Here is a 13589-nt window from a genome sequence, read left to right as displayed (position 1 = left end):
CAAACCCGATCTACTGGGTGGGACGGGAATGGGTCCCATGTGTGACACTGTTTTGGGCAGGAGCCCACAGCTGAGTTATTCAATTCCAGAGGTGACTGCATTCAATGTGCAAAGAAGCGACGCAGCCAGCTATCTTCCTTCCGCGGAACGGTGTGTTCAGATCTGGCTGCCGCCCATCGCTGCAGCGGCGGGTTTATTGGAGCCAAGCCCTTCGCCACATTTCCGCGGCGTTTCACTAAGTTTGAACCCAGCCGCTCGCCGTAGCGGTCCCAACGCCAGCTTCTGAAACTCACGTCTCGCTGGGAACAAACGCTTGGCGAGGACGCGCATGCGTGGAAAGGGCCATCTGTACTTGCCCCCTGACCCGACGTCCGCCGCGGGTGCGCGCTCGTACGCCGGAAGAGGCGGAGCCAGACTGGGCTTTATATATCGCACGCCGAGCGCCGACCGACCTCTACCGGCGGCGTTGGCGGCAGGATGGTAGGTACTGTCTTAGCGCCTCCCTCCTCGGCAATGGCGGCGTGGCTGAGTCCGCGGCGCATCGGCGCCATCTCGGCTGTCCAAGCGCCGAGGACCTGTTCTGGGAGCACGGGAAGCTCGGCGGGGACCGCAGTCAGGCCTATTTTCGGGAAACACCGAGGCCTGTGGTTGGCCTTGGGCCTACCGCTCGGCTGGCGAGAAGGCCTTGCGGCGGGAGCTGGGCTAGGGTGCCCGGGGCCGACCGTTTTCAAGCCACGGATTATTTCTGGGTCTCGGCCTTAGCAGTTTAGTGCTAATCGAGGTTGGAGCCCGTGAGCATTTCAGCCAGGAGGACCTAGACGTGGCGGGGCCAGGCAAGGTAACTCTTGCCAGTTGGGAGGGTTAGGAATCAAAGCAGGAGCCAGGCGGGGAGACGTGGAGGGTGTTGAGTCCTCTTTCTGAAACTTCTGGGACGCTTCGGGGGACAACTTAGGCCGCTAGAGTTCCCAGAAACCACAGATGATGAACTTGTTGACGGGCGGACAGAGACTCTGTGCTGATTGTCATGTTCTGATTTGGCTCTGAGTTCTAGTGGCCTAGGTGTCATCGTGGGCAGAGGACCCTCCAGTACCATTGCCTGCTACCCACCCACGTGTCCCAGAAGTCTCTCTCGGTGCTCAGGACCTTTATGACCATAAGGTCACCTGTTAATCTGATTTAAAATCTGGCACGCTTTTGTCTGATTTAGAGAAAAGGGGTTAGTTCATTTTGTTAAATTGTAAAGTGAGCATTTGAGATGAATGCAGCAGGGTGTGTGACCCTACAAAAAGCAAACCCGGTTTAGCTGGGTCTCTGTTTTGGATTCAGTGTTGCTGAGACTCCTCATAGGACCATCTGGTCAGCTGGGGATCCAGAAGTGAATTCCAAGTTCAAGTACTAATGTGGTCACTTTCTTACAGTCTCACCGGAAGTTCTCCGCTCCCAGGCATGGGTCCCTGGGCTTCTTGCCTCGGAAGCGCAGCAGCCGGCACCGCGGGAAGGTGAAGAGCTTCCCCAAGGATGACTCCTCCAAGCCTGTCCACCTCACAGCATTCCTGGGCTACAAGGCCGGCATGACCCACATCGTGCGGGAGGTCGACAGGCCAGGATCCAGTACGTACATGCTGTGTCGTCCTCCAAGCTGGTGGGGGGGTTAGGAATTGAGGGTGGGGACTGGACTAGTTGGGGCCAAGCTGTAAGGGCAGACTTAAGAAATCAACAGAACATCTCAAATGATGTTCTTAATATAGTTTAGGACTGTTAACATTCCCAGGCTGTAAATGGATGGCACTGCCATTTGTGGGTGGAGGGATATATTGACATCAGGGAGCACTATGTGGGTAAATTTGTCAGGAGCCACAGCATAGAGAAGTCTGCTGCCCTAAAAGGCTTGAAGACGACCCATGGCCTTGGGTTGTGAGTTTCAAAGTGGAAAAGTTGCCAAGTGGGACACAGTCCTGATTACCATGGTAGCTAATGTCTACCTGACCATAGAGATATTTTGACATCCCATTATACTTAGAATGCTTGTGTTACCCAGGTAATAAGAAATGCGTCTGTCTATAGAGATTTCTGTGATAGAAAAGAATGGAAACCAGGCTGTTAATGTGCTTTATTAGGGTCATAAATATATTTGGTTCCAAAGAGGAAGGGAAAGGGAGAGATACAAACATCAATGCTGCCTCCTGCACGCCCCCTACTGGGGATGGAGCCTGCAACTGGGGCATGTGCCTTGACAGGGAATCTGCTGCTTCATGGGTTAATGCTCAACCACTGAGCACACTGGCTGGGCAGGTCCTATATTTTTTGTTAAAAGTTGTCAGTGTATGCTGACATGGGCCCTGCTTCTGTAACCTGTGTTACCTTAAGCAAGTTGCCCTCCCAGCCTATGAGAGCGCTTAACAGTTTCTATAAAACACTACCCCTTGCTGGGGGTTCTAGTTAGACCACTTAAGTCTGACTACCTGCTTTCTCTGCAGAGGTGAACAAGAAGGAAGTTGTGGAGGCTGTGACCATTGTGGAGACCCCGCCCATGGTGGTTGTGGGCATTGTGGGCTACGTGGAAACCCCTCGGGGCCTCCGGACCTTCAAAACCATCTTTGCTGAGCATATCAGTGATGAGTGCAAAAGGCGCTTTTATAAGAACTGGTAAGGGAGGGGACACCCTAGCTTAGGGTGGGGAGAAGGCGCACCTGTGCAGGGCTTCTCAGTCGTAATGGGAGGGCTGCTCTGGTGTTGGGGTTAGTTGCCTCCAGAACAACAGTTCCTGGAGACAGCCCTTAAGCAGTTGGTGGTTTCCTGAGCTGGGAGCAGCTTAGTGGGTGTTGGCTGAGGACTCAGTTTTCAGTATTTTCTTGGTTTCTGGGAAATACTGAGAGTCCCGGGAGAAACCAAGAGGTAGCAGTCCTGCCTGGGTGTGTGGTCTGGGTAATGGCTAGACCGGAGCAAGAATTAGTGTGTGCTTGGATGTTTGTGACTTACATTAATCTTGTGGACCTCTGCTCAGCTCCGCTCGGCTTTGCCCGATGAGCTCCATCCAGGCTCCGCTTGCCGGTGGAAAAGGCTCCTTAGAAGCCGGCAATGAGCCCCATCCCCTCGTGGTGCCCGTGTGCCTTCCTCTCACCCCTCGGAGGGGTGATGAAGGCCTGCACCCGGCCCCCCTCCCCAACTCTGCTCTGCTCCTGAAGGCATAAGTCTAAGAAGAAGGCCTTCACCAAATACTGCAAGAAGTGGCAGGATGACGATGGCAAGAAGCAGCTGGAGAAGGACTTCAACAGCATGAAGAAGTACTGCCAGGTCATCCGCGTCATCGCCCACACCCAGGTGAGCACTTGCCAGTGAGCCCGAGAGGCAGCTGTGCCTGGAGGTGGCTGATGGAGGTGTGGGGCTTTGAATACCAGATGCCGCTTGTTTGGGAGGTTCAGTTACCTCGAGTCCATCCTCAGAGTGCTTTGGTGCCAAGCCTTGGGGACTTCGGGGGTTGGTTAGGCTGGTTCAGGTTCCTCAAAACTTCTTTTCTGGTGTAGGAGACAGGCCAATGAGCAGCCTGGGGTTGTTTGAAGTTAACACAGCAGCAGGCCAGACACTGCCCTGCCCTTGAAGCCTGGGTTCCTGGGGCCAGGTCATGGCCCATTGGACAGTGGCCTGAGTAAGACATCCAGTGCCTCCACTTGTCAGCAGAGGGCACTGTCCCTTTCGGTTATTAGGGAAACATACCCCGTTTTAATGAAAACTGGTTGAAGGAATTGGTGACTCATGATTAACATTGTCAAGTGCCTGACTGAAAGTAGTGAATAGTCAGTGGTGAAATAATGCCTGTTGGCATCTCAAACCTGGCTGGAGGAGCCCTTGCCTGGCTTGGACAGGGGAGTGCCTCCTTGTGCTCTGGCCACTCCCTGGGTGTGTGCCCTGTTCCCGAGTGCTGAGTTAGGGACCACGTTAGCGCAGATCGACAGCAGTCCATGGAAGAAGTTCTGTAGGGGTAGCTACAAGCTTTAGGCCTGCATTTGTTTCCTTTTCTAAAGCTTGCAGTTTACACAGTGGCTGCCGGGCCATCCTGCTCTCCAGAGTACAGGTGAATTGTTGGTAGTAACAGCGAGGTAGGTGGGCAGGCAAACTAGAGCAGTACCCCAAAGGCACTGGCCAAAGGACAGTCAGTGGTCAGCACATTCGGCTTGTTGGTGCCAGGATCTGGTTAAGTGGACCTATCTTGGTGTGGGCCCTGTGGCAAGGGTTGGCTCATCAGAACTGAAAGGGGACTTGTGCCCCGTGGGGAGTTACTTCACCACGTTCTTCCTCTGCTGGAGAAGAGCTTGAAGCGCAGGGAGCTGAGCTGCATCCATTCCCTTCTAGATGCGCCTGCTTCCTCTGCGCCAGAAGAAGGCCCACCTCATGGAGATCCAGGTGAACGGAGGCACGGTGGCCGAGAAACTGGACTGGGCCCGGGAGAGGCTAGAGCAGCAGGTCCCTGTGAACCAGGTGTTTGGACAGGACGAGATGATTGATGTCATTGGAGTGACCAAGGGCAAAGGCTACAAAGGTGAGCTTGTGCAGTGGCCGGGTTTGCTGGGCTTAAACTCAGCAGAGGGGTCTCCAACCTGCTGTTCGGTGATGAGGCTCTGGAATGAGCGCTGGGCACAGCGCCCGAGTCACACTGCGGAAACATTCCTTGCTGCCTTCCTTCTGAGAACAGCCCTGTAGTCGTGGACTGGGGGCATGACCTCTAGATTCACATCTAGACAAGCATTCAACTTGGGATGATATGGCCATTAGAGGGTAACATGCAGGTTAAACCCACCTCTGTCCTTGAAATGCACTGTCATTGGGTGTTAACAAACCAATGAACTCAGGGGGGCCTTCCCAGGAGAAAAGGGCCAATGTCATGAGTGCCAGACACCCCAGTAACAGCATGTGTCCATTCCAGGGGTCACCAGCCGCTGGCACACCAAGAAGCTGCCACGCAAGACCCACAGGGGGCTGCGGAAGGTTGCCTGTATCGGGGCGTGGCATCCTGCCCGGGTGGCCTTCTCTGTGGCCAGGGCTGGGCAGAAAGGCTACCATCACCGCACTGAGATCAACAAGAAGGTGAGGTGCTTGGGGTGGAGGTAAAAGGGGGGGGGTTCAACCCTGGGGGGGGAAAGGTGACCCCATTATAGGAAGGAGAGTTACAGTCTCTTGTCACCACCATTGGTGGGGAACTTCTGGGCATCACATGGAGTTAGCTGTCCATGTGATTGGCTGGTGTGTGATGATTTATAAGGTGCCATCCTCAAAGGTGGTTCTGGTGCAGCTGATTATTGTGAACTGTGGGAGCCTGTCCTTTCTTCCCAGGAAGTGTGGAGTGGCCTCCGTCCACTCTGTTGGATAGCAGTGTCTTTAATGTAGAGCCAGCCAGCTCTTTATAAGTTCTGAGCCTGGGGCACCCCATCAGGACTGAGTTCAGAGCTGCTTTCCCAGAGTCCTTTGCAGGCTAGGCCCACCGCTCAGTGGGCATTATGGTCCCTGATGGCCACCCTGCCCTGTGTGTGGGAGTCTCCTGCCTGTGTCCTCTTCCCCAAGTGTTACTTACAACGCTCACTCCTTGTGCAGATCTACAAGATTGGCCAGGGCTACCTGATCAAGGACGGCAAGCTAATCAAGAACAACGCCTCCACCGACTATGACCTGTCTGACAAGAGCATCAACCCTCTGGTGAGGAACGGAGCTAGGAGCTAGCTGTCTTCTCTGGCCTCTGAGGCCCGGGGTCTGGCAGATTTCACCCTCTAGAAATTTGCCCCAGGCCTCGCCAGTAGGGCTGGGGCCCTGAGGCTCTTTGGGCCTGTCTGACTCAGGAGGCCAAGTTTGCAGTCAGTTACTGGTCCCTGCATAGCAGCCAGCTCTGTTCCCTGTAAATGGCCTGTCATTGGTCCACTGGATGGGGTTGGCTGGAGAGAAGTGGGGTCTCCAGCCCAGCTGTTGGGTGATGAGGCTCTGGAATGAGCCCTGGGCATAGTGCCCGAGTCGCTGCAGAAACATCCCGTGCTGCCTTCCTTCTGAGAGCATCCCCGGGCGGGTGGCTGGGGACAACCTAAACCTGAAGGGTCCTGTGTGATACGTGCTGACCTGATGGCCTTGCTCTTTCCCAGGGTGGCTTTGTCCACTACGGCGAAGTGACCAATGACTTTGTCATGCTGAAAGGCTGTGTGGTGGGAACCAAGAAGCGAGTGCTCACCCTCCGCAAGGTGAGGCTTGGGCCTGGGTGGCGCCCTGCCCCAGGAACCTGTGGGGAGGAGAGAAGCTTATTAACGGGAACAGTCCACAGACAGGCTGAGCTGTTAGGGAGGGGAGTTCAAAGGAAAGGGGGGTTTGCTGCTCCTTCAACATGGTCTTTGAAGTCCTGGAGGAGGAAATTCCAGTCTGGCCCAGCTGTTTGCTTCTGCTTTCACGTGCCAGGCCAGTTCCTTGGATACAACCAGCCAGACGTGACTGCTCCTCTGCCCTCTAGGGAAGGCTGGGAAGTAAGATGGTGCGGCGAAAGCCCTGCTCTTCATAACTAACCTCTTCTCCCCTTGGCCCACAGTCCTTGCTGGTGCAGACCAAACGGCGGGCCCTGGAGAAGATTGACCTTAAGTTTATCGACACCACCTCCAAGTTTGGCCATGGCCGCTTCCAGACAATGGAGGAGAAGAAAGCATTCATGGTGAGCACCTACCTGTCTGGGGCTGGGGAGACTTGCCCCCCCAGAATCTCTGGTCCCACCAGAGTGTGGCCTGTTCTTACTGACAAGCTGCCTTCCTCCACCTCTAACCTCACCTTTCCCAACAGGGACCACTCAAGAAAGACCGGATTGCAAAGGAAGAAGGAGTCTAATGTCAGGAACAGATGGTGCAGCTGGTGGGGTCTCAATAAAAATTATTTTCCAGTGAGAACTGCCTTTGACTTGACCTTTCCAGTTCCTGGCTGCTTCCACATGACCCTTGTGCTGCCCATGGCCTCATGGCCTCCCACTTCCCTTTGGTCTCCTTTGCCCTCCCCCCTGCCTGGCCCAGTACCTGGAGCCTGGGTCCGCCCCTGAACTTTGAAGCCAGCCTGGGGCAGTAGGCTGTGTGTACAATGTGTCGGGGTGAGGCGGCTGGGGCTCAGCTGTGGAAGTGTTTGCACAGCTTGGGTGGCAGCTGTGGAGATGGGAAGGAGGTGACGGGCGTTTGGTTGCTGATGGGCGCGGTGCGGCAGGGCAGACCCAGGGTCTGTTGTGCACAAATGAGGAGCGGGATCCAGTTCAGGCTTGTTTTGGTCTGTGGCCTGCAGCCAAGTCCTGGCGGTGGGAGAGGGGTGTCATGCAGGAGGCCTGCAGCGCACCTGGAGCTGGGAGGAAACGCCAGTGTTGACTCCGAGAAGGCCCTGCCCTGTTGGTTTCACTTAGCCAGCTTCACAGGAATGTGGCCGTGCAGAGGTTAAGCACCTTGTCCAGGCTCCCCCAGCTGGGTGGTCACTGGACCCTTTCGGGCCTTGCTCTGCCCTTCTCCTTGCAGGAGGTTCTTGCGCTGATCTGTGCTGACCATGTTGAGCACCTACTGTTGACCAAGCTTGGTACCAGAATGCTGGTGAGTGTTTTGGCTTTAAGCTCAAAACAGCCAGGCCTATGATCCCTGACCCCTCTGGCCTACCTTTCAGGGAAGGACTTGGCCTCAGTGAACCCAGCTGGCATGTCAAGGCTGTTCCCACATCAGCATACCCAGCTGAGGGCAGATGAGGCTGGCAGGACTTCCACCAATTACCTGGCCTCTGGCTCCTCAGCCTTGCATCTGAAAAGGGGTGGGGAGGTGTGGGTTGAGATCCTGTACTAAGGATGCTAAGGTGGTCCAAGTTGGTTTCTAATGAGCATGGCACACCCATGAGTGAAGGCCTTAAAATGTAGGTCAGGGTTCAGAGGAGAAGGTTGAGGTCCTGAGGCAGAGGCAGGGTAAGGCTTGGTGTACACTGAGTGAGTCTAGCTTGGGGCCCCCATGTGTCTGAAGCCCCTTCTGAATTCTGGGGAAGCAGTTCTAAATGGCCACTTCTGGGCTAATGCAGATGATCGCCCCCTGCTAACCCTGCATGAGCCAGGGTTGAGCGGCTGGAGCTGCAATTCAGGATGGAGCCACCAGGGGGTGGGAATGGGTGGCACCTGGCTGGGCCAGCCCCTCAGCCACACAGGATGGCCTTTTTACTGCTTTTTTTTGGGGGGGGGTGGCAGGGGGACAGGGAAGCTCCACTCCTGGGAGTCCAGTCAGGTCTAAGGGAGGATGCTGAGCCGGCCCCACCTAATCCACTTGGTCATCTTGCCGGGCCTCCCTTCCCAGTTAGGCCAGCCCTGGAGCCCAGCTGCCAGCCCAGCTCAGGTAGGAAGAGCTTTGCTGGTCTGACATCCTGGTAGGTCTTGACCCCTGACCAGGGTTCTGTCCAGTTTCGGATATAGTAGCCAGGATGGTTCTGGGGATGTAGGGTCCAGAGAATCCTCCCACCCCCACCCCAGAGTAGTCTGCTCTCTGGCTGAGAACATGCACACGCATCCAGCACCACAGATACTCCTCCAGGTAAGGGCTGTTACCTCTCGTGTCCCCACACATGGAACATGCATAGAGTCATTTCCAGGGACAGGCTTGCTTGACGTGGGGGCTGAGCTCTTGGCTGCTGACCATCCCCATCATTTCTGCCTGCCCCTGGGCAGTGCGTGACCTTGGGCACATCCCAGCACAGTTCCAAGCCTCAGGCACATCTGTTGGCGACTCGCAGCCTTGGTGGTGGTTGTATGCGGAGAAAAACCCACACTGCGGAAATAGGTGCAAAGGCTCAGACTCTTGGGAGGAAGCTCCGGGAAGGCAGCGCTGGGTCCCCCTTGCCTCCCTAGCCAGGGCCTGGCAATATAGTAGGTGCTCAATAAATGTTACTCCCTGCACCTCTGGGGCCTGCAGTCGTGGGGAGCTGTCTCAGTCTCTTGCATCCTGTGCCTGTGCCTGTCACGGTACATCTTTGAGTGCCTGTTGGCCTATGCTTCCTGTCACCAGAACCCCCAGACAGGCCTCGCTGGAATCCTGCGGTGACAGAACAAAGAGTCTCATTCCATTCCTCCTGGAAAAAAAATAAAATAACCTGCTGGGAATTTCTGAGCAAGTGGGAACAAGGAGGTGGCGGGAGCCATCATCATCGCCTTAAAAGGCACGACAGCCAGTGACTTTGCTGAGCTCACCTGGGGATGGCCTTGGGGGATGGGGGGTTGGGCAGCTGGCTGCCACCTTGTGGCTCACCCCAAAGTGCCTTCCCTTGGATCCTCGCTGACAACCTTGACAGTGGGGGCTGCCTGCTGGGCCCTGTTCCATTCCCCCACCCCACACCCCTAGGTGCCTAACACCCTCCCATCGGCTCTCAGCACGCAGCTACTTGTCTGAATTTTCCTGGGTCCCCTGCCCGCCATGGGCTGTGTCGCTGTTCAGGCTGGCGCTCAAGGTCTCCAGTATCATGCCTCCTTCTGCCAGGCCCAGACCCCTGGCCTGCTCCCAGGAGCCCAAATAGCTCTCCCAGCCCTGCCAGCAGCAAGCTCAGAAGCAGGGCTGGAGGCCGACAGGCGAGGCCTCACCCAAACCTCACTGGAGGCGGGAGAGAAAGCCCATGAGCCTGGGAGTGAGGGAACTAGCACCCGGGGACCTTCAGGGCCTATTAACACATCAGAACTTAAAATGTCAGGATCCTTGCTGTGTCCTCCACATCCAGCAGCCCCCTGGGCCCACCAGCACATGCCCAGGCCCACTTCACAGTCCCTGGCCCGCAATCCCAGCGCCCATAATGACTTGGGGTGCCTCCAGAGGGCAGTGCCCAAGCCGGCAGGTAGAGGTATCGTGAATACCTTACCCTACCAGGCACTGCCCCAAGTACTGTGTGTATAGACCAGGGGTGGGCAAACTTTTTGACTCGAGGGCCACAATGGGTTCTTAAACTGGACCGGAGGGCCGGAACAAAAGCATGGATGGAGTGTTTGTGTGAACTAATATAAATTCAAAGTAAACATCATTACATAAAAGGGTACGGTCTTTTTTTTTTTTTTAGTTTTATTCATTTCAAATGGGCCGGATCCGGCCCGCGGGCCGTAGTTTGCCCACGGCTGGTATAGACAGTACATTTGTGTATTTGATCTTCCCCTGGAAGCAGCATCTATTATTATCCCATTTCACAGATAAGAAACTGAGGCTCAGAAAGGGTGAGCCTCACAGTGTCTGACTGGTAGGGCTGGAATTGAAGACCAGCACCCCTTCACTCTGACCCTTCTCATGCTACTAGGGGTCTGTAACGCATCGTGTAGCTCAAGGGAGAAGGATGGGGCGCTCATCTATTGGGCCTTCTGTTGGCCCTTTCAGAGTTGCTTTGTCTAACCCTACAACCGCGATCTCCATTTCACAGATGGGGAACCTGGGCCCAGGGAGTCAGAATCCTCTGAGGTCGCAAAGCCAGACTATGCCCCGCCAGGCGTCTTAGATGCTGCATCTCACCGAGTGGTCATCGCAGCCCCGTGAGCCGTGAGCTGTGAGTCGGTGCTGCTGTTACCACTCCTGCTTTCACAACGAGGAAACAGAGGCACGGAGCAACAGCCCCTCAGGTCAGACTCTCAGGAGCGGCAAAGCAGGGATTCAAGTCCCAGGTTCAGGAACTCCGTGTTAACCACTCAACTGTGGGGGCCTGGCGGCTCCTGTGAGATGTGGGGGTGGGGGCAGGGGGCCCAGCAGCCACTGCGGCCCCAGTGTTCCTTGGCCCTCACAGGCTCACATGGGCCCACTGGCTTGACAGACGGGGCAGCAGGGGATGCTGCGCTTCGAGTGCTAGCAGACAGGTAGGGGTGGGGAGCCACAGCCAGCCCCACCCGCCTTGGGCCCTGGCCCTGCAGCTGGCCTCCAGGTCACTGGCTTCATGTGACTTTGGAGAAGTGGCGCCACCATGCCCCAGCCCCACGCAGCCAGGCAGAGAAAAGTGCTGTGAGAGAAGACGCTAAAGATAGCCGGCTGCCGACTTCCCCATCCTCACGGAACACCACCTCGTCCCCACGGCTCCTTTAGCAGCCCCACCCCACGCCGGGCCATCCGTGGGGCCTGGTGGCCCCGCCTGGGCATCACACAGGGACCCAGGCAGTGGTCGTGGTGTGAAGACCCACCACCCTCGGGGCACCCTGCCCGGCAGGGATGTGCCTTGTGCTGCTCAAGCAATCCCTCCCACGGGACAGGAGTGTCATCACCCCCAGTTTATGGGGGAGCCCGAGCGGAGGAGACACCAGCCCATTCACACACCAGTGTCTGTGAGCACACCTTGACACGGACACAAGCTCTTCATTTTTCATCGTGGCCTGAGCCCTGAACATGCCAGCATAGCAACAGCAAGGCCCGTTAAGACATCATGCGATCCCCCATTCATCTGTGAGCCCATCTCCTCCATGTGGAAGCATTTACACCAGGGCCATCGGTGACACTACATCCGGGCCTTTCTTCGGGACCACTGGCCGCCCCCTCTGATCTGCTAGAGACTCCCCGTGGCTGAACCCACCTGGGAGCTCGCAAAGGAGCTGGGCTGGTGCAAGCCCTAGAGGGCAGTGCCCTGGGGCACAGAGCAGGGAGTGGACGGTGGATCTGGTTCGGAGTGGCAAGCCCAGTGCTCCAGCACCATCCCTACCACCTCGCTCGCCTCCTCAGGGCCAGGCATGACCCTGAGCTTTGCAAAGCCGTCAAAGGCAGGCCCTCCTTGCTCTGGCGCTTTTCGTGGCTCCGCACTGCACATTCATGGACTCATATTTACAAAACGTTTATTAAGTACTCACTCTGCATCGGGCACCTTGGGGTGGCATTCAAGGCTTCTCACAATTTGGCCCCAGTCTACCTACCAGCGCATCAGGTGGGGCCACCAGAGTTGTCCTCCCCAGGCCTCGAGGTTGTACCGAGGTGGCTCCGTGTGGTGGCGGAAGAGCCGGCAGGGCTAGGTCCTGGCTCAGCCTCCCCCAGGGCCGTGACGGCACTCAGGCTGCTGGAGGGAGGATCCTGCCAGGGCTATGCCCACCCGGCTCCTGGCACGGGTTCACACTCCACGTGTGGCCCACACTCTCCATCAGTAAATACTGAGAGGATGGCAGCCATATGAGAAGACAACATTACTCCCATTTCACAGACGGCAAAACCAGGGCTCGGAGCGGGCAGCTGACTCCCAGGCTCACACAGCCCACTAAGCCCGAAGCACCAATCAGCCCCCAGCTATTGGTTTGGCTTTCGGGGTTTTGGCTTGATTGACATGAGGCTTTGCATTGTCTTTAAAAGCCTGATGGGCCCTGGCTGGGCAGCTCAGCTGGTTAGAGCGTTGTCCTGATTCACCAACGCTGGGGTTCGATCCTCGGTCAGGGCACACACAAGAAGCAGCCAGTGATGCATAAGTACGTGGAACAACAAGTCGATGTTTCTCCCTCTGTCTCTCTCCCTTCCTCTCTCCCTGGACACAATGTGAAGGCCCACGGAGCCGAGCGTGGCTGAAGGAAAGCCAGGTCTCCGCAGCCCGGGGTTCCTTTCAGCAGGCGGACGAAGGAACCTCCTGGCAAACGAGCGTTTTCCAGAGGACTCCTGAGGCGTGGGCGGAGCCTTCACATTTCCCTCGTAAGTGTGAGCACCCACGTGAGTCTGATCTGCGCGCTGGGTGCTGTACCGGACAGAGCCTGGGCCGGGCATCGGAATGGCTTGGCCCCGTCCCAGCTGCCCTGAGAACTCAGTGCGCGGGCCTCAGTTTTCTCGGTTGAGGCCTGGGGCCCAGGGAGGCTGAGGTTGGACAGTTTCTCTGGCCCTTTCAGCTCTGAGGTTGGGGCTCTGAAGGCCAGAGGCCAGTGCAGGGTGAGGAGAGACGGAGAGACGCGGCGCGCTCCAGCCATCAGGGAAGGCTTCCTGAAGGAGGGAGGCTTGAGCTGAGCTGTGAAGGCTGAGCGATACCCTGACTGGGGCTCCCCTGAATAGGAATGGGTGGTTCTGGAAGGGCAGGAAAGCATATTCAGGAATGAGTTTGGAATAGAGAGAAGGAAGCAGGTGGGGAGGGGGTTGAGGGTGGGCAGCGGGAGGTTCCCTGAAATTCTCCCTTGCACCTCATCTCAAGGGGCCCCACTTCCCCAGACCAGGATGGGGTGTATGGGGCGGGGACGTCGTTCTTGTGGCCCCAGTAGAGCGCGTGCCAGGCTCCACACCTGGTGCTTGCCCTGCACTGGCTCATTCACTCCTCATCGCGGGGAGGCAGGCGCTAAGAGCCCCCACTCACAGCAGGGGATCTGGGCTTGACTCCCAGGCTCCTCTGGTCCCGTTACCTCTGAGAGGCGGGATAGGAGCCTTTCCTAGAAGCAGAAGGCCAGCGCCTCGGAGCTTCTGCGCAGACTGTCCCCGCCTGGGATGCCTGTCCTTCTTTTCTGCGGTGGGAAACCCCAGCTCACCCTCTGGGCTTGGCTCCAACGTCACCTCCTCCTGGAAGCCCCTCCTGATCCCCACCTGTGTCAGGGTCCTTTGATGTTTGCTGTTGTGTTTTTTTTTTAACCCGAGGATATTTTCCCATTGATTTTCTTAGGGAGAGTGGAA

At 56.7% G+C, this 13589-nt stretch overlaps 1 protein-coding gene and 4 non-coding genes across 6 annotated transcripts; all 5 read left to right on the top strand.

Moving 5' to 3' along the window:
* The first annotated feature begins 401 nt into the window (after positions 1 to 401).
* RPL3 (ribosomal protein L3) lies at positions 402 to 6905 on the top strand. Of its 2 annotated transcripts, XM_006105650.3 has the most exons (10): positions 402 to 480; positions 1419 to 1611; positions 2478 to 2646; positions 3186 to 3321; positions 4351 to 4537; positions 4922 to 5082; positions 5587 to 5688; positions 6123 to 6218; positions 6557 to 6676; positions 6802 to 6905. In XM_006105650.3, the coding sequence occupies exons 1-10, from the start codon at positions 478 to 480 to the stop codon at positions 6844 to 6846; spliced, it is 1212 nt and encodes a 403-aa protein (XP_006105712.1). In that variant the 5' UTR covers positions 402 to 477; the 3' UTR covers positions 6847 to 6905. The 2 variants fall into 2 exon arrangements, with proteins under 2 accessions (XP_006105712.1, XP_023602384.1); XM_023746616.1 differs by lacking the exon at positions 6123 to 6218.
* Positions 974 to 1037, top strand: LOC111823819. Its single transcript, XR_002826929.1, has one exon. It is a non-coding gene; the product is annotated as a small nucleolar RNA SNORD43 (small nucleolar RNA).
* Positions 3130 to 3185, top strand: LOC111823822. The gene has a single exon (XR_002826932.1). It is a non-coding gene; the product is annotated as a small nucleolar RNA U82P (small nucleolar RNA).
* LOC111823820 lies at positions 4598 to 4691 on the top strand. Its single transcript, XR_002826930.1, has one exon. It is a non-coding gene; the product is annotated as a small nucleolar RNA U83B (small nucleolar RNA).
* Positions 5949 to 6040, top strand: LOC111823821. Its single transcript, XR_002826931.1, has one exon. It is a non-coding gene; the product is annotated as a small nucleolar RNA U83B (small nucleolar RNA).
* Positions 6906 to 13589: the final 6684 nt, after the last annotated feature.

The sequence above is a fragment of the Myotis lucifugus genome, unplaced genomic scaffold, assembly GCF_000147115.1.
Source record: "Myotis lucifugus unplaced genomic scaffold, Myoluc2.0 scaffold_709, whole genome shotgun sequence".
In the NCBI taxonomy this organism is placed as follows: Eukaryota; Metazoa; Chordata; class Mammalia; order Chiroptera; family Vespertilionidae; genus Myotis; species Myotis lucifugus.
The sequence above is the reverse complement of the archived record's forward strand: the minus strand, read 5'-3'. Positions and strand labels throughout refer to the sequence as shown.